This window comes from Pipistrellus hanaki (genome assembly GCF_964339955.1).
Source record: "Pipistrellus hanaki genome assembly, chromosome: 18".
Lineage (NCBI taxonomy): Eukaryota > Metazoa > Chordata > Mammalia > Chiroptera > Vespertilionidae > Pipistrellus > Pipistrellus hanaki.
In genome coordinates this window covers 32,155,478-32,174,772 of record NC_140520.1, presented here as the reverse complement: position 1 = coordinate 32,174,772, position 19,295 = coordinate 32,155,478, and the positions used below count along the sequence as shown (strand labels likewise).

At 55.9% G+C, this 19,295-nt stretch overlaps 1 protein-coding gene across 2 annotated transcripts in view; it reads left to right on the top strand.

Moving 5' to 3' along the window:
* The window catches only part of TMCC2 (transmembrane and coiled-coil domain family 2), a 40,556-nt gene that overhangs the window by 6,597 nt on the left and 14,664 nt on the right, over positions 1 to 19,295 (top strand). For both annotated transcript variants that reach the window (XM_084865863.1, XM_084865864.1), the window contains exon 2: positions 7,109 to 7,663. In XM_084865863.1, coding sequence (XP_084721989.1) covers positions 7,109 to 7,663 — 555 coding nt within the window. The remainder of the gene's footprint in view (positions 1 to 7,108; positions 7,664 to 19,295) is intronic.

The window sequence follows — 19,295 nt, the reverse complement described above, 5'->3', positions numbered from 1 at the left end:
AAAAAAAAAAAAAAAGTGAGTGTCGGGGCTGGGACAAAGCTCAGCTGGCTTCTCAGTGATGGCCTTGGAGGCCAACTTAAAACTCGTCTCCTCCTTTCTGTTAGAAGCACAGTGATGAAAGGTTTTTTGTTTTTTGGGTTTTTTTTGAATCCTTTCTTCTCCTGTGAGAAACGGCCCCTCCTTTGGACATCCTTATTGACTAAAAGGGTCCTTCTTAGAACGAGGGCTTGGCTGGACAAGGTCCACCTCAGCCAGCCAAACGCGTCAGCCTCTCTCCTTGTTAAGAAGTTAGGCCGAAGCCGGTTTGGCTCAGTGGATAGAGCGTCGGCCTGCAGACTGAAAAGTCCCGGGTTCGATTCCTGGTTAAGGGCATGTAACTTGGTTGCGGGCACATCCCTAGTAGGGGGTTTGCAAGAGGCAGCTGGTCGATGATTCTCTCTCATTGATATTTCTAACTCTATCCCTCTCTCTTTCTCTCTGTAAAAAAAAGAAAAAGAAAAAATCAATAAAATATATTTAAAAAAAAAAAAAAAAGAAGAAGAAGAAGAAGTTAGAACAAAGCTGTAGAGCAGGGGTCTTCAAACTTTTTAAAGTGGGGGCCAGATCACGGTCCCTCAGAGAGCTGGAGGGCCGGACTATATGAACTACTAATTCCTACTGTAACACCTTGGCTGCGCTCACTGCCCAAAAAACCTGGTGGGCAGGATCAGACTCCCCTGGGGGCTGCATGTGGCCCGCGGGCCGTAGTTTGAAGACCCCTGCTGTAGAGGGACAGCAGGTACGTTTCCGTGATGATGTGAGAAAGTCAGCACTTGACTTTCCAAACCAGATGGGGAAAGGCTCGCTCATTTCAGCCAAGTGAGCGGAGTGACGCCCGCCCGGGGAAACGAAGCTGGCAGCTGGGACACGAGCCCGCCGAAGCCACGTGTGGGGACTGTGGACACTGGAGCTCCTGGCTCTGCCACGCCCTCCACGCCAGCGTGGTCCTGTCAGTTATCCCGACAAGGGTTGGAAATGCAGCAGGAGGGATCTGGGTTAGGCACGACAAAAAGCGGCCTGACTGAGCACTTTATTATTATTAAGAAATGATTAAAAAAACAACAACAACAACAACAACAAAAAACCCTTTCATCACGGTGCTTCTGATAAGAAACCCCAAACAGGCCTGTCCAACCTTCGTTGTGGTCCTTGGTGCCAGACCTGGGGTGACAGCTCCCGTCCCCCTCTGACCCCGGGGTCCCCACCGGAAGCTTCTGAAGAGCCGTTGGAGACTTCCGCAATTCACTTCACATCCCAGAGGGTAGAACTCTGTGGGTTTTTCCGGCGATTAGCTCTCTAATGTTGGCCCCGTTTCCATAGAGACCCTATAAATAGAGAAACGTTGGCGACTTAGGCTCACCGAGGCTCACTGTGACCCAGTCACCCCCTGAACCCTCACAGCCAAAATTTCGCAAGGGACGGTGGCGGGGGAGGGGAGGGTGTGTGTTCAAACCCGAGTGTGAGGAAGGGGCATGCAGTCAGCTGCCAGGGGGGATCGGTGAGCCGGAGGTTTGTATGGCTTCAGGATGCTTCCAGCTCTTCGGGGGGTGGTGAGGCACTATTTTTCTTTTCTTTCTTTTCTTTCTTTCTTTTTTTTTTTTTTTTTTTTTTTTTAAATTTTTGTTGCTCCATATAGACCAATTTTTTTTTTAAAATATATTTTATTGATTTTTCACAGAGAGGAAGAGAGAGGGATAGAGAGTTAGAAACATCGATGAGAGAATCATTGATCAGTTGCCTCTTGCACACCTCCTACCGGGGATGTGCCTGCAACCAAGGTACATGCCCTTGACCGGAATTGAACCCGGGACCTTTCAGTCCGCAGGCCAACGCTCTATCCACTGAGCCAAACCGGTCCCGGCTGGGCTATCTTTCATCGGATGGTGGCAGGGGCTCAGCACCTCGAAGCATTTTACTGTTGGCCTCGTGCAGCTGTGCTTGCAGATTTGGGAGCGGACTTCCTCTTTGGGGGACCCACACCCGGGGAGGAAAACAGACGAAGCCCAGCTGTTCGGAGACCACAGGCGTCTCAGGAAGGATCTTTCAGAAGCCATCGAGTCCGCCCTTTCTTCCGGAGAGGACGATGTCCCCGGAGCAGATGGGGTCCTCCCTGCCCTTAGAGAGAGTTCCAGTGAGGGAGGCAGCCCCCTCCCCTCACGACCTCCCCACGCACAGGCAGCCGACGCGGAAGCTCTCTTTCTGCTCACCCCAGCCTCCGGGCTGTTCGGGGTAGATCTTGCTTTGCCTTGTGAATCAGGAAACCTTTGTGAGTGCCCACCTCTGACTCTGAGACATCTCAGCCCTTTTCCTACTGCACGCCCTCAAGTGGCCACCAACACTGGCTTCTGGCAGCCGGGGGGGAGCCAGAGTCAGCGTGGAAAAGCAAGTGACATTTAGTCGCTGGAGCCCGTTCGTCGGAGCAGGTGGTGCTTGCTTTCTGCTGCGTTGGTGGCTACGTTCCCTCCGGCTAGTCACCATGGTTTTCCTCGTTTCCAAAACTCGAGGCTGGTTCCGTGGATGTGCTGAGTGGTGGTTGTTTTTTTAACACACTGTGTTGTATCAAAACTCCTAACCACCTCCTCCCGGGCACCCACGTGCAGGAGCAGGCCGGCCCGCCACCCTGCTTTCTTGCCTTGCTCCTTGGGAGGAGAAGCCCTTGTGTGTGGAGCTCACCTGCCCCCTGCTATCCTTTTGACTTTTTTGTTCCCTCCCTTCGTGCCTACCACAGGCTTGAGCAGACTCCTCCGTGCTGCTGGGCCAGGGGTCCTGCGTCCCTTCACCTGCTACACAAGTGGGGAGGGGTGACACGAAGCCACAACGTCAAAGGTCTTGGCCCAAGTCCTACTCAGTTCAGGGGGCTGTGCACCTCCTGACCCAGGCGTCTGTTGTTGTTTTAAAATATATCTTTATTGATTTCAGAGAGGGAGAGTGAGAGAGAGAAATAGAAACATCAATGATGAGAGAGAATCATCGATCAGCTGCCTCCTGCACATCCCCCACTGGGGATAAAGCCTGCAACCCGGGCATGTGCCCTTGGCTGGAATCGAACCTGGGACCCTTCAGTCCACAGGCTGACGCTCTATCCACTGAGCCAAACTGGCTAGGGCGGTTTGTTTTGTTTTGAACCTGCCTTTGATACTGTCCCAGGATGCAGATAGCTACTGTGCCCACTCCAGGGTTGGGGTCAGGGGGTGAGCAGGAGAAGGTCCCTCGGAAGCTGAGGGTCTGTCTGTGTGATTTGGGTGAGCCACGTAACGGTGCTGGCCTCCGCTTCTTCCCCTGCAAAACGGAGACACTTGCTGCTGTAGCCGTCCCCTCCCCCTTCCCGAGGGGCAGGCTGGCATTGGGCTGGAATGACCGCATACGTTGGCAAGCACTTTGAAGAATGCTGTTGTGTAATATTAAAAACAAACGGACCCAGGATCTTAAGGATGCAAGGCCATGGGGCAGACGGCGTTGGCCGCTGTCCATGGCACCTCCGCCCATTTCCTGGGGCTGAGCTGAGGGCAGGAAATGCCGCCGGGGGCTGGGACCTCTGGGGAGGCCTTCTGGAGGGCCTGTTTCTTCCCTGAGTGGACATGGAAGGTTGGCCTCGTTGCTGGAGAAGCTGGGTTAGGAGTGGTGGGGAGAGGAGAAAGACCTGGGATGGGGTGCTAGAAAGACAGTCTGTGATATGTAGCGGGACCATTTGGCAGAAGCCGCTGGACCGATGCCAGAGCCAGCTGGCCCATCCCCGGCACCGGAGGGAGGGCTGGTACCAGCTTGGGCATAAGGAGGGGGCAGGTGTCTTGGCTCACGCCAGGTCTGGAGACGGCGAATCTGGCCCTTTCCAGCCCATAGCCGCCCGGGCTCCCCGGTCCAGGCTGCCTTGGACTCATTGGTTCTGCCCAGAGTGGATTCAGGGGGTCCTGCCTCGTCGGGCCCCGAGGGATGGTGACTCCCACTGGAAAGCTGGCATTGTGTGCCTGAACTCGGGGCAGTCCCAGCGTTAAACTCCTGAGATGGAATGGTGGTACCCTGTTTCCCCGAAAATAAGACAGTGTCTTATATTAATTTTTCCCCCCAAAGTTGCGCTAGGTCTTATTTTCAGGGGATGTCTTATTTTCGGGGAAACACGGTAGCTTTAATTTTCTCGTCTGAAAAGGGAAATGTCTCTGCTGTCACTGTTGTTAGATTCTGGGGAAATCAGGTGAGGTAATGTGGGAGGAAAAGCACACGGAGGCTGTGAAAGGTCAGTTTACAGTGAGCGCTGATGAGGTAACGGATCTGGTCGGTAGGATGGGTGAGGCCGGGGCCCCGCCCACCTGGAGGGAGACTCGGGGAGGTGGAAATGAAGATGCTGACCAGCTCCGTGGTGGTGTGGCCGCGGACACGCAGGTGCAGCGGTCTGCACAGACCACGCGGGGGACAGAGGGCCAGTGAGCGTGGGGCAGCTAACGCAGGTCTACAGGCAGCGAGCGTCTTCTGGTTTCTACATGGTCTCAGTTTTCTGCTCTGGAAGTTTTGTGTCCAGAAAAAAAAGAAAATCAGGAAGTGTAACTGTCTAGAATGTTTTTAAAATGACGGAGGCTGCCTCATGCGATTAAGGGCTGTTCCTCCAGATGTGGCTCCTGGGGCCCCACATGGCTGGGTTCAGAGTTCCCGCTCAGGAGGTACAGACTGTGGTCCTCCCGGTCGCGGCCCTCCTCGCATGGGCTCTGAGGGCTCAGCCTGGCCACAGGAACCAGCCCCTGACAGAAGCAGCTGTCTGCGATTACAGCACACGTTGCCTCGCCTGGCCCGGTGGTCCGGCTGCCTGCCTCTCTGAGCAGCCTGCCTGGGAGCAGGTGGGGGATCTCAGCAGCAGAGCTGCAGGGGCCGGCTGAGGCCAGGGCCTCTTGGGTTATCTCCAGTCTGAGGGTAAAGGCACTCATTTGGACAGCAGGTTTTTTTGTTTGTTTGTTTTCTAAATATATTTTTATTGATTTTTTTACAGAGAGGAAGGGACAGGGATAGAGAGTTAGAAACATCAATCAGCTGCCTCCTGCACATCCCCGACTGGGGATGTGCCTGCAACCAATGTACATGCCCTTGACCGGAATCGAACCTGGGACCTTTCAGTCGGCAGACCGACGCTCTATCCACTGAGGCAAACCGGTTTCGGCTGGACAGCAGGTTTTTATATGTGTGCTAAAGAAGTGGTCACATTACTGACACGAAAGGTTTGTCCATAGGTGTTTATTTATTAAAAAGATTTTTTTATTGATTTTAGAGAAAAAGGGAGAGGGACAGGGAGGGAGAGAGAGAAACATCAATGATGAGAGAGAATCGCAGATCAGCTGCCTCCTGAATGCCCCCTCCACCCCCAAATTGAACCTGCAATCCGGGCATATGCTCTGACCAGGCATTGATCTGTGATCTCCTGGTTCACAAGTCAACGCTCAACCACTAAGCCACACCACTGGATATATATATAAATTTTATTATATATAAAATTTATATATATATATATAAATTTATATATATTTATATATATATAAAAAAATTTTTTTATGGTTACCAGTTTGTTATAAGGGACACGGAGGAATAGCCAGGGGAAGAGGTATAATGAGTGAGGTCTGGAGGGGTCCCAGGTGCAGGAGTTTCTGCCCTGAAGGAATTGGGGGTGTCCCACCCTCCTGGCATGTGGATGTATTCACTGCCCTGGAATCTCCAGTGAAGTTTATTTTATTGTCAACAATACCAGGAACGAGATTGGCTCCAGATAACAGAACATCATACTCGTGTTGTATAGACAAAGCTGGGTTTATTTATCTCGTGCAGCAAGAATCCCAGGACAGGCACTCAGAGCTGGTTTGGGCGTTCTGTAGGGCCCTCCAGTTCTCAGGCTCCACTGTGTGCAAATGGACCTTCATATCGTGCCAGTCACCTGGTGGCAAGATGGCTGCTGCGTCTCCAGGCATCGCCTCCACATTCCAGTCAGGAAGCAGTGTGAAGGCCAGGACCTTTATCAGGGAAGCAAGTCTTTCTAGATCACTGGTTCTCAACCTTTCTAGTGCCTCGGCCCTTTAATACAGTTCCTCATATTGTGGTGACCCCCAACCTTAAAATTATTTTTATCACTGTCATTGCTACTTCATAACTGTCATTTTGCTACTGTTAATGAATGGTAATGTAAACATCTGTGTTTTCCGATGGTCTTAGGCTCTACAGCAGTGGTTCTCAACCTGTGGGTCGCGACCATCGGAAAACACAGATGTTTACATTACGATTCATTAACAGTAGCAAAATGACAGTTATGAAGTAGCAACGAAAATAATTTTAAGGTTGGGGGTCACCACAACATGAGGAACTGTATTAAAGGGTCGAGGCATTAGAAAGGTTGGGAACCACTGTTCTAGAGCATCTCACTTTGTTATTTTTGTTTGTTTGTTTGTTTGTTTTGTTTCATTTTGGCTAAAACTGTATCATGTGGCTACTCTTAGCTGCAAGGGAGTCTGGAGAAGCAAGAATTTTTAGCAGGGTGCATGAAGGCTATGCAGATTGGTTGTTAAGGAAGAAAGGGGGAAAGATAAGGAGTGGGCAGTTAGCACTGTCTGCTACAACAGCATAGCCTGATTGTGTGGCTCTGATTTTCCCGGAGTGCCACCATGGGGCCTCTTGGGAAATGGATGCCTGCTGGTCTAGAGGAGCCCGTGCAGCTTGAAGGAGGACCTACCTTAGAATGAGGAAGGGGCTGGGGGATGGGGGGAATCAGACCAGAGGGAAACCACCTCCGTCCTGCCTGCGTGTGCCCCTGTGCCCCAGACTGGCCCCGAGGACCTCAGGCCCAGCAACCCTGACCCCGGTGTGGCTTGGGAATGTCCTGTGAGAGCCATGGAGGTGCATTTCTTTGGAAGGAAAGAAGCAGGTCTGGGCAGCCACCTCTCTGCAAGGCGTGGTTTTCAGGTGTGACCCGGGCCCTTTCTAGGATCTTCCAGGTTCAGACAGCTGTGGTGGCTGCACTGATCTCCCAGGAGCAGACTCCTCACTCCCGCTGGGCATTCGGGAGCATCCCACTCACCAGGGGCCTCTGTCTGTCCCTCTTCAGAAAATCCAGCAGCTCTCGGAGGGCTCCATGTTCAGCCACGGCCTGAAGCACCTGTTCCACAGCCGCCGCCGGTCACGAGAGAGGGAACACCAGACGTCTCAGGATTGCCAGCAGCAGCAGCAGCAGCAGCCGCAGCCGCAGCCGCAGGGCGTCTCTGACCATGACTCCCCGGACGAGAAGGAGCGTTCCCCCGAGATGCACCGGGTCTCCTACGCCATGTCCCTGCACGACCTGCCCGCCCGGCCCACCGCCTTCAACCGCGTGCTCCAGCAGATCCGCTCCCGGCCCTCCATCAAGCGGGGCGCCAGCCTGCACAGCAGCGGCGGGGGCAGCGGCGGGGGCGGCAGCCGGCGCACCAAGAGCAGCTCCCTGGAGCCCCAGCGCGGCAGCCCCCACCTGCTGCGCAAGGCGCCCCAGGACAGCGGCCTGGCCGCCCTCCTGCACCAGCACCAGTGCCGGCCCCGCTCCTCCTCCACCACAGACACCGCCTTGCTGCTGGCGGACGGGGGCAACGTGTACCTCTTGGCCGAGGAGGCCGAGGGCGTCGGGGACAAGGTGAGGTGGGACGAGGGGAGGAGGGCCTTTCAGGTCGGGGGGCTACTCAGAGGCCAGTGCTGTTTTGGGGCACAGGAGGTGGTTCTGCACCCGGGCCCCCTCCCCCGCCCCCGCACAGTGGGCTTGGATCTGTCTGCCTGCTTGAAGGAGGCAGAGGTAGACTACGCCAAGGCCAGCGAGGACCCCAAAGGCTCAGGCCAATGCTAATGTTGGTCTGTTTTCTCCACACGTGCTAGTGAGAGGAATTACGTGCCGTGGCGAAGAGCACAACCCTGGCTTTGCCACTTGACCAGCTCCACTAGTCACTTAACCTCTGTGTACCTCGGTCTCCCCAGGTGAAAATGGGGATAATCATAGGGTTACTATAGGAGTCAGTGGGTTCATATATGTAAAAATACGTGGAATGGAGCCTGATACAGTAGCGTTTTTATTATTGTTACCAACCAAAGGGGTGGGATCCAGGAAGTGCTGCTCAGCAGACAGTCTAGTTTGGTGGTACTTCCCGAACTTACTCGTGTAACAAGTGTTTATCGAATGCTCGTTCACTGCTGCGAGAATGAACACGCCAGAGGTGTCCTCAGGGAGCTCACTGGGTAGAGGGGAGACAGCGATGGGGTGAGGAGGCTGTGATAGAGGCCGTGGGAGCTTCAGGAGAGGGAGGCTGGAGGGGAGGGGGGAGTTGGCAAAGACCTTCTGGAGGAAGCCGTCGCACTAAACCTTGAAGAAGGAATATGGTTTAGGCAGCAAAGAACTGGGTGGAGGGGACCAGAGAGGGAAGGCGTAGTGGGTACTAAAGCAATTTAGCTGGTGCCAGGGGCTCCGAGGGGCTCATTGTGGTTGGAGAGTCCGGCCCTTTGGGGGCCTGACAGGTAGACTGAGGCCAGTGAGACACTGAGAGGAAACAAAGTGAGAAGACACGTGGCCTTAGAATCAATGGTGCCAGTTGAGAAGTGGACATGAAAGATGAAGAGGAGAGGGAGGAGGGGGTGGCTCCAGGGTTTGGGGACGGGGCTCTCTCTGGTTAGGAAACACGGCGGAAGGAGCATGTTTGGGAGGAAAGGGGTAAGTTCCGTTTTGCTGCTGTCTGACTACAGAGCACCAGCTGGCAGCCGGGTTCTGGGGGCGAGGTCCGGGCTGGGTCTAGCGGCCCGGAAGTCAGCACTGAGCTCGAAGTCCCGGGTGTGGATGAGACTCAGTGAGAAGGATACCAAGGGCGGGTCTGACATACTGGGACAGAGCAGCCAGGTATGAGGAGTGAGAGGAGAGAGGAGGCCGAAGCCAGAGGAGAAGAAAGGCACTGGAGGAGGAGGAAGTGGTCTGCGGAGTGAAGTGTGGCAGGGGTGCAGGTCCGGTCTGGGTTTGGAATGTAGATGGGTAGTAAGTATCAAGGTAGGGCCACGGGGGTCACTGGTAGCCAGCAAGAAACCAGTTTCAGGGCATTGAGGGAGATGGTGGAAGGCATGGCAGCACGTGTAGCTAGTCTGGAGAGGAGAAAGGCCAGTGATATGGGGTTGGGGGAATTTTATTTTGAGTGAGTGGTTTTTATTTTATTTTATTTTTTGAGTGTTTTTGTTTTTGTTTTTGTTTTTGTTTTCAAAAACGTCAGGGAGGATTGCCCCTCACATAGGGCTCCGTAGGCCAGGAAGAAGGCTTTTGACTTTTTTTCCCCTCAAGTGCGATGGGAAGTCATGAGAAGGTTTTCACACAGATGAGTGAGCCAGGGCCTGAGCATGGGGCCCAGCGAGAAGGTGCTGGAATCCTCTCGCAGGGAGGTGATGGCTCGCGGCAGGGTGGGGGTGCTGGAGGGGAGGAGAGGGGGTGGTTCTCTGGATTTGCTTCCGAGGTCAAGCCACCTCCATCTCTGACAGATACGGGGCGTGGCAGGGAGCAGGCACAGACGGCCTGCATGGCTTGGGCCTGGCAGCTGGAAAGAAGACACTGCCCTTGACGGAGGTGGGGGAAAGCAGCGAGTGGAACAGATACTTGGCCAGGGCCGTGGGGTAGCAACGGGGCAGGTTTTAGACATGCTGCATTTGAGATGGTTATTAAACACCCACGAGGAAATGCTAAGCAGTCAGACGAGTAAATCTGGAGTCTCGGGGAGAGAGCCAGGCTGGAGGCATACACCGGGGAGTTGTCGGTGGATAGACAGTATTTAAGACGGTGGCGCTGGACCGTGTGCAAGCAGAGTTTCAACTGCGAAGAAGTCTGTTCCGAGAGTGAGATCTGAATGTATCTCCAGAAGGAGAATGTGGCCTTGTGGGCAGCGGGTGTGTGTGTGTGTGTGTGTGTGTGTGTGTGTGTGTGGCTCCGAGGGGCCCGGCACACCGTCATCCCTGCATGTGAGGCAGCCAGGCCCCACCTCTCACTGCTGAGTCATCAAATACATTTTAAAAATCAAATTAGAACAGTCCTGTTAAGTGAAGGCCTCTGGTGCTACACGCGAGAACGTGGACCGTGCAGTCTCTGCCCCTGGGGCAGACGGAGCGGGTGGGCGGCGGGCCCCGCGGGAAGCTGGGAAGGGTGGCAGATGTTTGCTGACTGGGAGCACGGGGGGCTCGTAGGTGGCCTTCACGGTGCCCTGGAGATGCCCAGAGGGCAGGCAGGGTTCTCTTCTTGCTGCCAGCGGGGGCCAGGCCCAGAGACTCCTGGGGGAGCTGAGTGGGGGATGGCTCCTGGGGGAAACGGTTGTTCCGGTGATTGTTTGCATCCTTATTGAAAGCTCTCAGCTCTCCACAGCGCTGTCACGTGCACCGCCTGGTTAATCGTAATCACATCCCTGGGAAGCAGGCATTTATGATCTCCGTGTTACAGCTGGACAGACGGAGGCTTAGCGAGCGGGAGGAATCCAGGGGCTGCTGGTCTGAGGGTGCCCGGCTAGCTCATGGCAGGGAGGAGACTAGCCCCGCTGTGTCTGGCCTGTTCACGAGATCAGATGGAGACTGTTTCTTTCTTTCTTTCTTTCTTTCTTTCTTTCTTTCTTTCTTTCTTTCTTTTTTACATTTTTTTATTAAATTATTATCTGTGTACATATTTTAACATTGCCCCCCCCCCCATACATACCCTCCCTCCCCAGAGTTTTGTGTCCGTTGGTTATACTTATATGCATGCCTATAAGTCCTTCAGTTGATCTCTTATCTTCCCCAGATCTTCCTACCCTCCCCGCTGTAATTTGACAGTCTGCTTGTTGCTTTACTGTCTCTGTATCTATCTTTCGGTTCATCAGTTTATAATGTTCTTTATTATCCATAAATGAGTGAGGTCATGTGGTGTTTCTCTTTCACTGACTGGCTTATTTCACTCAGTGGAGACCGTTTCTGTGCGAGGTCTCCCGCGAGCGGGTTTGCCCCGGCCCAGGCAGGGCGACTTGATCTCCTCGTCAACGTCTCCCTCGGTGGCACAGCTTCCTAACCTGGGGCTGTCCCTCCGCGGACAGGTGCGGCCTTGAGGGGGGTCCTTCCAGGTCAGGGAGGGAGCCCCGCTCTGTCAGCTGACTTCCCGGGACCCGGAGGCCATTGGCTGGTGCGAGAAGCTGTGGTGGTGGTTCCCCGCTGGCCTCTGGCATGAATAGAAGGTATTCTTCTCTCTCGAGTAAACACGGCCCCACATGCTCTCGGCGAGCTCCCTGGTGATTACTAGCATCTATTTTTAATTCATAAGCCTCCCTCACCACAACACCCTTTGCCATTGTTTAGAAGGCACCAGCTGGCTTTCGGACCAGAGCCCCGACCAGAGAGTCCTCTCGGGGGTTGAGTTATCAAAACGCCCCAGAGGCAGCTGAAGTTGCTGGGCGGCCCTGGAGAGGCTCATCCCACCCCAACCTAAGAAAGTGGGGGCCCCAGAGCCCCGAGGAGAGCATGGGCTCCACGGAGGGACAGGATGGGGTCCCCACCCCCCCTCCCAGTCCCAGCCGCAGTTCTGCCTTGGTGACATGGCCTGGCTGTCATTTGTTCCCTTCAAACCCCGTTAGCTGCCTTAGAGGTGGTGCCTTACATAAATCCCTTTAAAACCGTGGCCTGCCAACTGTGGCTCGCGAGCCACGTGCGGCTCTTTGGCCCCTTGCGTGTGGCTCTTCCACAAAAATACCACGGCCTGGGCGAGTCTATTTGGAAGAAGTGGCGTTAGAAGAAGTTTACGTTTAAAAAATGTGGCTCTCCAAGGAAATTCCATTCGTTGTGCTGTTGATATTTGGCTCTGTGGACTAATGAGTTTGCCGACCACAGCTTGAAAACAACAAAAACACTGTCCCCACAGTCTCACCATTCTTCTTTCTAATATTTGTGTGACACCCAGCAAGGTAAGGACTCTGTCTCATGGCTATGGAGTAGAGAAACGTTGTCAGCATCCGCTGGCACCCTGGGGCGTTAGCAGGTGAAGAGAGATGGCAGGTGACGTGACTTCTGAGCCCCCGTCCGTGCGGCCTGCTCCTGGGAATCCCGGGTCTGCGGCAGGAGACGCCGGTCCCAGGCGCAGGGATATGGGCTGCCTGGTTCCTCAGCGGCTGAATTCCTATCCTCCGTTTTAATGTGTTCTCTGCTGAGCAGCAGTTTCTAGAAAACGTGTGCTCAGGAAAATCCAGTCACTCTTTCGTCCTGGCTTCGTGTCCTGGGAGTGGATTGGCAGGAGTCAGCAGTCTGTATCCCCTTTCTCCTATTCCTTCCCTGTCCGGATTGTCCTTTGCTTCCCTTTCAGCCTTGTTGAAAACCTCTCCCCTGCCCTGGCCCGCGTTGCTAAGTGCACAGAGCATCGGCCTATGCACCAAAGGGTCCTGGGTTCAAGTCCCAGTTAAGGGCACACACCTGGGTTGAAGGTTTGCTCTTTGTCCCTAGTTGGGGTGTGTGCAGGAGGCAGCCGATGGATGTGTCTCTCACATCAATGTTTCTCTTTCTCCTTCCCTCCCTTTCTCCCTTCTTCCCTCCCTCTCTCTCCCTCTCTCTGAAAAGCAATGGAAAAAATATCCTCAGGTGAGGATTAAAAAAAAACCACAACCTTTCCCCAGCTGTCACCACATTCCTCCCACCCTCCAGCTGTGCATGGTGTCCGCATTGTGGAGAGGGCTAGCGCAGGAGTGTGGGTTTACAGCTAGCTCTGCCCCTCGCCCCTGATCTTGCCCTGCTCGCCCTTTCCCCTCTGTGCAGTGTGCCCCGTCCCCTCTGAGCACAGGTGTGGGGAGCCGGGAGCTCCCAGAGGGGGTCTGGGCAGCCTTCAGAGGCCAGCCAGGAGGGCCCGGGGGCAGGAGGGCTCTGGCTGCCAGGCCGGCCCGTGCCCCCGGCGTGGAGGGCAGGCAGGGCGGGGCGAGGCCGGGTGCGGAGGAGTGAGGAGGTGGAGGTGATGTCATGACTGGACAGTCCCCTGTGCCCGTGGCCGCGTTATCTTCAGGCTGCAGCTGGGGAAAGCAGGGCCGGCTCCGGCCACTCCCCCACCAGATTCATCAGCAGCAGGACTTCCCCTCCACCCTGGCGTAATAAGCACCCCTCTGTGCTCCGGGGGCTGGGGTGAGGGGCCGCCCTGCGCGGGGTGAGGCTCTTGCCAAGAAGACAGGGCTTGGCAGGCACACGGGCTCTGGTTTATTTATGTCTGGGAGCCTGCTGGTTCAAGGTGGGTGGGGTCGGCCCTGCTGGGAGAGGTTTCCAAACACGTCCCCTCGGCAGCCGGGGGAGGCCAGGCCGTGCATCTGTGCGGCCTGCGGAGGCGTCTGAACGCAGAGGCCAACCCCCACGCCCCGAGCCCACAGGGGGTCCCTCGGCCTGTCCACTCGACGACACATGCACCTTTGGAGCCTGCGGCGCTGCTCCCGGTCACAGTCGCTCCTGTACCTGCTCGAGTCTGAGTCAGTTGCTGGGGAGGACAGCTGCCGGCTCTCTTCCCTGGTCCTCATTTCATCCTGTCTTCCCCTTGCTTTCCCCGCTGCCTGGAGAGAGGTCCTGGGTTCAAGTCCCAGTTAAGGACACAGACCTGGGTTGCAGGTTTGCTCTTTGTCCCTAGTTGGGCTGCGTGCAGGAGGCATCCGATAGATAGTCTCTCACACTGATGTTTCTCTTTCTCCCTCCCTCCCTCCCTCCCTCCCTCCCTCCCTCCCTCCCTCCCTCTCATTCTCTCTGAAAAGCAATGAAAAAAGAGGCTCCTTAGGCAGAGCAGGCCGGAGGCAGCCAGCCCCATGGCCTCAGAGGAGCCTCTGAGGCCAAGGCAGGCCGCTCTGCGATTTGCCACAAACACTTGCTCCCAGTGATTAAAAGCCCGTATTCCCAGGGGCCTCCGGGCCCGGCCACAGCGGTGTCTGACGGTGCGGGGCCAGCCAAGTGGTGCAGATCAATAGTGTCGTCATATCTTCACGGGGACCAGTGGCCACACTTCCTGTGGGGGTCGCTTTATAAGCTACACAAATGTTGCATCACTGGTATGCACCTGAAACTAATGTCATATTGTACGTCAGCTGCACTTTCACTTTTAAAAAAGGTCTTTCTTGCCGAAACCGGTTTGGCTCAGTAGATAGAGTGTCGGCCTGCGGACTGAAATGTCCCAGGTTCGATTCCGGTCAAGGGCATGTACCTTGGTTGCGGGCACATCCCCAGTAGGGGGTGTGCAGGAGGCAGCTGATGGATGTCTCTCTCTCTCATCGATGTTTCTAGCTCTCTGTCCCTCTCTCTTCCTCTCTGTAAAAAATCAATAAAATATATTTTTAAAAAAAAAGAAAGCTCTTTCTTTCTTTCTTTTATAGATATATTTTATTGGTTTTTTACAAAGAGGAAAGAAGAGGGACAGAAAGCTAGAAACATCAATGAGAGAGAAACTTCGATCAGCTGCCTCCTGCACACCCCCTACTGGGGCTGTGCTCGCAACCAAGGTACATGCCCTTGACTGGAATTGAACCTGGGACCTTTCAGTCCGCAGGCCGACGCTCTATCCACTGAGCCAAACCAGTTAGGGAAGAAAGCTCTTTCTTTAGTCTGCTTTGAATTCCCGTTTCAGGGGGAGCCCCTTTCCTCTGAGGGTCTTGTCCCATCAGGAGAGGGGCCACACGTGAGGACTCTGCCCCTGACCCGAAGCTCTGGCACCAGTGGGCCTGGGCAGCAGCCTCCTCTCGGCTTCCAGAACGGATCGTGGGCTCAGGCAGTGTCCCCGGGGGGGCACTTGCCTCTGGAATTGGCCTTTCTTCGTCCTTTCCCCGCTGATACCATGACTTGCTTTCTAGATAGAATGTTCCGAGAGCTCCCCAGATTAGCTCTGACTTCTGCGAGGTCAGAGGCCCCGGGTGCCGTTAGGTAACATCCCATCACCTCGCTGAGACCTGATGTCAGGCGCTTGCCTCCTGATGGCGGAGCTGATGCCAGCCCAGACGCAGACGGGCAACCCGGTCAGGCCCCCAGCCTGCGCCCTCCGCGTCATCGTCGGCCTCGGCCCGGGCCTCGGCGCCCTCTGGCACGCATGCCCCGGCGCTGCCCGGGGAAGCGGCACGGCAGGGTCCGGTGTCAGCCCCCATGCCAGCGCGATAGCAGTCAGCAGCAAGAGGAGCCCTGTCCTCTGGTTCCAGACAGCGAGGAGCCGGCGCTGGCGATGTGGGCACGGGGCATGGGCGCTGGCACGGGGCTCCCCGACGCTGGGCACATTCCTCCCTGATCCAGCATATCCCTGAGACGTGAAACGTGACCCCGGGCCCCTCGGGTGCCAGATGAAGCAATGGAAATACAGTATCACGAACCTGATCCCTGCCTCGGCCTCTTCTTGCTTCTCATGGGCACAGTGTGGGCTTTCTGTGTACCCTCTGGGGCAGAGGGCACGGACGTAGGAGCAGAGAGGAGTGCACGCCACCTATGGCCTTCCCTCTGGGCTCCCGGGGGCTGCCCGGCTCCGCAGTAGGGGGGCTGGAGGCGGTGAGCGAAGTTTCTCAGGACAGCAGCCTTCCCTTCTCTCTCCAGCAGGCGTTGGGGTGTTGCAAGCAGCTCGTCTGAGTGTCCTTGGTGCCCCCGGCCCACTTCCCACCTCCTGCAGAGGCTGATCAGAGGCCCCTGACTCCTTGGTCCTTTTCGACCTTCACCCAGGTCTGGATTTGGGGGGATTCTCACTGCCTCCTTTTCCTATCTCTCCAGATACCCCGCCACGGGGACCCCGGAGCTAGGCCAGTATCCATAGCCCGTGAATAATTCAGCACGCTTAGCACCGCGAACTCGGATCCAAAGTGATACTGTGACCAGGGGGCCTCCTGGGGGTGGCTGGAAAGGCGAGCCCTGCCCTGGAAAGACGAGTGCGCTGTAATATTAACTTCCTTATATAAGGTTTCTTCCCGGCCTGCAGGGCAGCTCCACGCCCAGATATTAGCCACGTCCCAGGACTCCTCGGGGCTCAGCGCCATCGTGGGCAATCCCCCGGGACACGCGGGCCCGTCCCTGGGCGCCTCCCGGTGCAGGTGCGGAGCGCTTTCCCACTGATCCCTCCTGTGGTCGCTCACGGCGGCTCCGGGGAGGCTCCGAGCCTTCGAGGCAGCAGGTCGCCCGAGCGTTCCGTGTTCTCACCCTCTGTGTTCGGTGGAAAGGGGCCCTTTGGAGTTATTCTTGGCAAAAAGGGTGGCGTGGAGGCTGCTTTGTTTCCTAAAAATTGCCCCCAAATAGTGCTTTTCCCTGCATCACATTCTCTTAGACCAGTGGTCGGCAAACTGCGGCTCGGGAGCCACGGTTTGCCGCTCTGTTGACTAATGAGTTTGCAGACCACCGTCGTAGGCCTGTCAAGGTCCCCTCCCCCGGGAAAATAGAGCGGCTGGGGAACGTCCCTCTCTCTACCTGATTTTTTTAAAACGTGACCTCGGTGCGTGGCTCTCTCCACTGCCCAGCATCTGGCTCGCGACTGTGCCCCAGGAGGACTCCGGAAACAGGAGTGTCTCTGGCATCAGGCAGGCAAAGGACCAGTGGGTGGCAGAGGTGATCTCCTCCCTCCCGGAGCAGCTGAAAGGTGGTGTGGGGTGTGCGTGTGAGGTCACCCATGACCCTCTGGGCTGCGGCCTCGCTGCCTGTTTCTTCAGCCCCTTCGGCCAGGCCTGGCCATGTGCTCTTTGGGAAACACCCCCGCCCCGGTTCCTCTAGTTCATTCTGAAGAATATGAACCTTGCCCAAACTGGTTTGGCTCAGTGGATAGAGCGTCGGCCTGCAGACTGAAAGATCCCAGGGTCCCTATCCCGATTCCGGTCAAGGGCATGTACCTTGGTTGTGGGCACATCCCCAGTAGGGGGTGTGCAGGAGGCAGCTGATCAATGTTTCTCTCTCATCTATGTTTCTAACTCTATCCCTCTCTCATCCTCTCTGTAAAAAAATCAATAAAATAAAATAAAAATTAAAAAAATATGAACCTCCTGCCACGTCTCCCCAGAGGGAGGCCCAGCTCCTCGCTCACTGGAGTTCCTGAGAAAACTCAGTTTCCGGCTGCGGCTAGACGTGAGCGTTAGGTGAGAGACCTCTGAATAGTGACCGTTTCCCAAGCCCCGAAGTCGGAGAGGTGAGCCTTAGAGGCCGGAGCGCTGCCCAGTGCAGCCCTAACAGAGCTCACAGCTCCTCTGGAGCCCGAGATATTGTTTAAAGCCTCGCCTTGTATCCCGAGCTACTAAATTTAGCTGCTTTTCAGTGTTAGATTTTTGCTCCTGAAGACTAGGACTTCTCAGGTTCCCCATCTTTCAGAAGGTGTGGTTCATGCTTGCTTTCTTTTTTTCTTTCTTTTTTTTCTGCCAAGACAGAAAAGGAAGTAGGAAGATTTAAAGAGGAGGGGACTGAAGAATGATCACAAGGGCAAAGGGAGAGACAAGAAACGTTTAATACTTAGAGCAGTGGTCTGCAAACTCAGTCCACAGAGCCAAATATCAACAGCACCACGATTGAAATTTCTTTTGAGAGCCAAATCTTTTAAACTTAAACTTCTCCTAACGCCACTTCTTCAAAATACAATAGACTCGCCCAGGCCGTGGTATCTTGTGGAAGAGCCACACTCAAGGGGTCAAAGAGCCACATGTGGCTCACGAGCCGCAGTTTGCCGAGCACGAACTTAGAGTATTAAAGGAAGAAGGGGCGTGGCGTGAAAACTGAGGGCGGGGAAGGGAAAACTAAAAGAAAGGAGCCCAGTGAGAGAGGGGGTGGGACCCGCCGGGCGTGCAGGGTGGAGGGTCTGCGAGCAGGACCTGGCTTCCGTTCAGGGTCCCTGTCCCGGGTGCCCGGAGCCCGCCTGTCGCCCCCGGACTCGGGCTGACTTGCAAAAGCGGCGAGGGCGAGGCCGGCCACCTGCCCTGTTCAGCCGCCCGGCCTGCGCCTCCCCCGTGACTTGGCGAGGCAGGGCCCGCGTCTCGGCCAGGCCCCGGAGCAGGTGGCGGGGCAGCCAGGGGGTGGCCAGGACTTCCCAGGAAGGACACGTACCGGCGCCTGCCCAGCTCTGTGGCGCCTGTGCTTTCAGAGCCTGTGGCTTTGGCACCCACGGCGGCAGCTCTTCCTGTGTCCTCCGGCCACTCTCAGCCGTGCTCCTTACGGCAGCCGCTTTCCTGGCCTTTCCTGTCCCAGACAAAGCCTTCCAGGGGCCTTCTCTACTGACTATGGCGTGTGTGGCATGTGCGTGCGTGTGTATGTATGTGTGTGTGCACATATGTGTGTACATACACAGGTGGTGAGGAAGCCTCAGGACCAGTCACCTATTCAGTAAGACCTATGGCTTGTCATGCTCCCATTTTACCTTCCCTGTGGCCTGGGAGCAGCTGGGCTTCAGAAGCAGTCTCCAGGGCTCAGCTCACCCCCTCTTCCCGCCTCCCCATGCCTGTGCCCATGCCCTGGTCTCGTTCCCTAAGGCCGTGTCCTTCAGGCAGCCGCTTTGAGGGTGCTGCTGCCTCCTCATGCAGCTGTGAAGTGTGTCCGAGGCCACACAGCCTGTGGGTGGCAGGACGAGGACTGACAGCAGCCTCTGGCTCCACACCCTCCGTGTGCCCCTGAGTCTCAGCCAGCACCAGGGACCGCCGTGCCTTCCTGCTGCATGCCCACTCTCAGCCAGGGCCTTCCCAGCCCCCCACTCCTCTGGAGCCCTCCCACTGTTGTGGACACTGAGTGTCAGAGCCTCTGGTGACTTGAACAAGGTCCCTTAGCAGCTCTGGACCCGAGACCCAGCCCCTCGCCGTCCATCCTGAGGCCTTGGGCGCCTGCTTCCCCACCCCAGAGCAGGAGGCGGATCTGAGAACAGGCCTCACCTGCAGACAGAAACAGACTAGAGCAGGGGTTGGCAAACCGCGGCTCACGAGCCACCTGTGGCTCTTTGGCCCCTCCAGTGTTCTAACGCCACTTCTACAAAATAGACTCGCCCAGGCCAAAAGCCAACTTCTGCGCATGGGCCACGAGGTTTCAATCGCACTGTACGTGCGCCCGCACGTGGTATTTTGTGGAAGAGCCACACTCAAGGGGTCAAAGAGCCGCATGTGGCTCTTGAGCCGTGGTTTGCCGACCACTGGACTAGAGCGAGATCTCTCCCGTGGGTTCGCCCACCAGGCACGGCTGCTTCCTGTTCGCTGCTTTCCTCTTAGCAGACTTCACCCCTGAACGCCACCACTGAGCCCCACCGGCCCTTCCTGAGGCAGTTACTGTGCTGATGGGTATGTGTTTCTGGAGGGTAGCTGAACCCC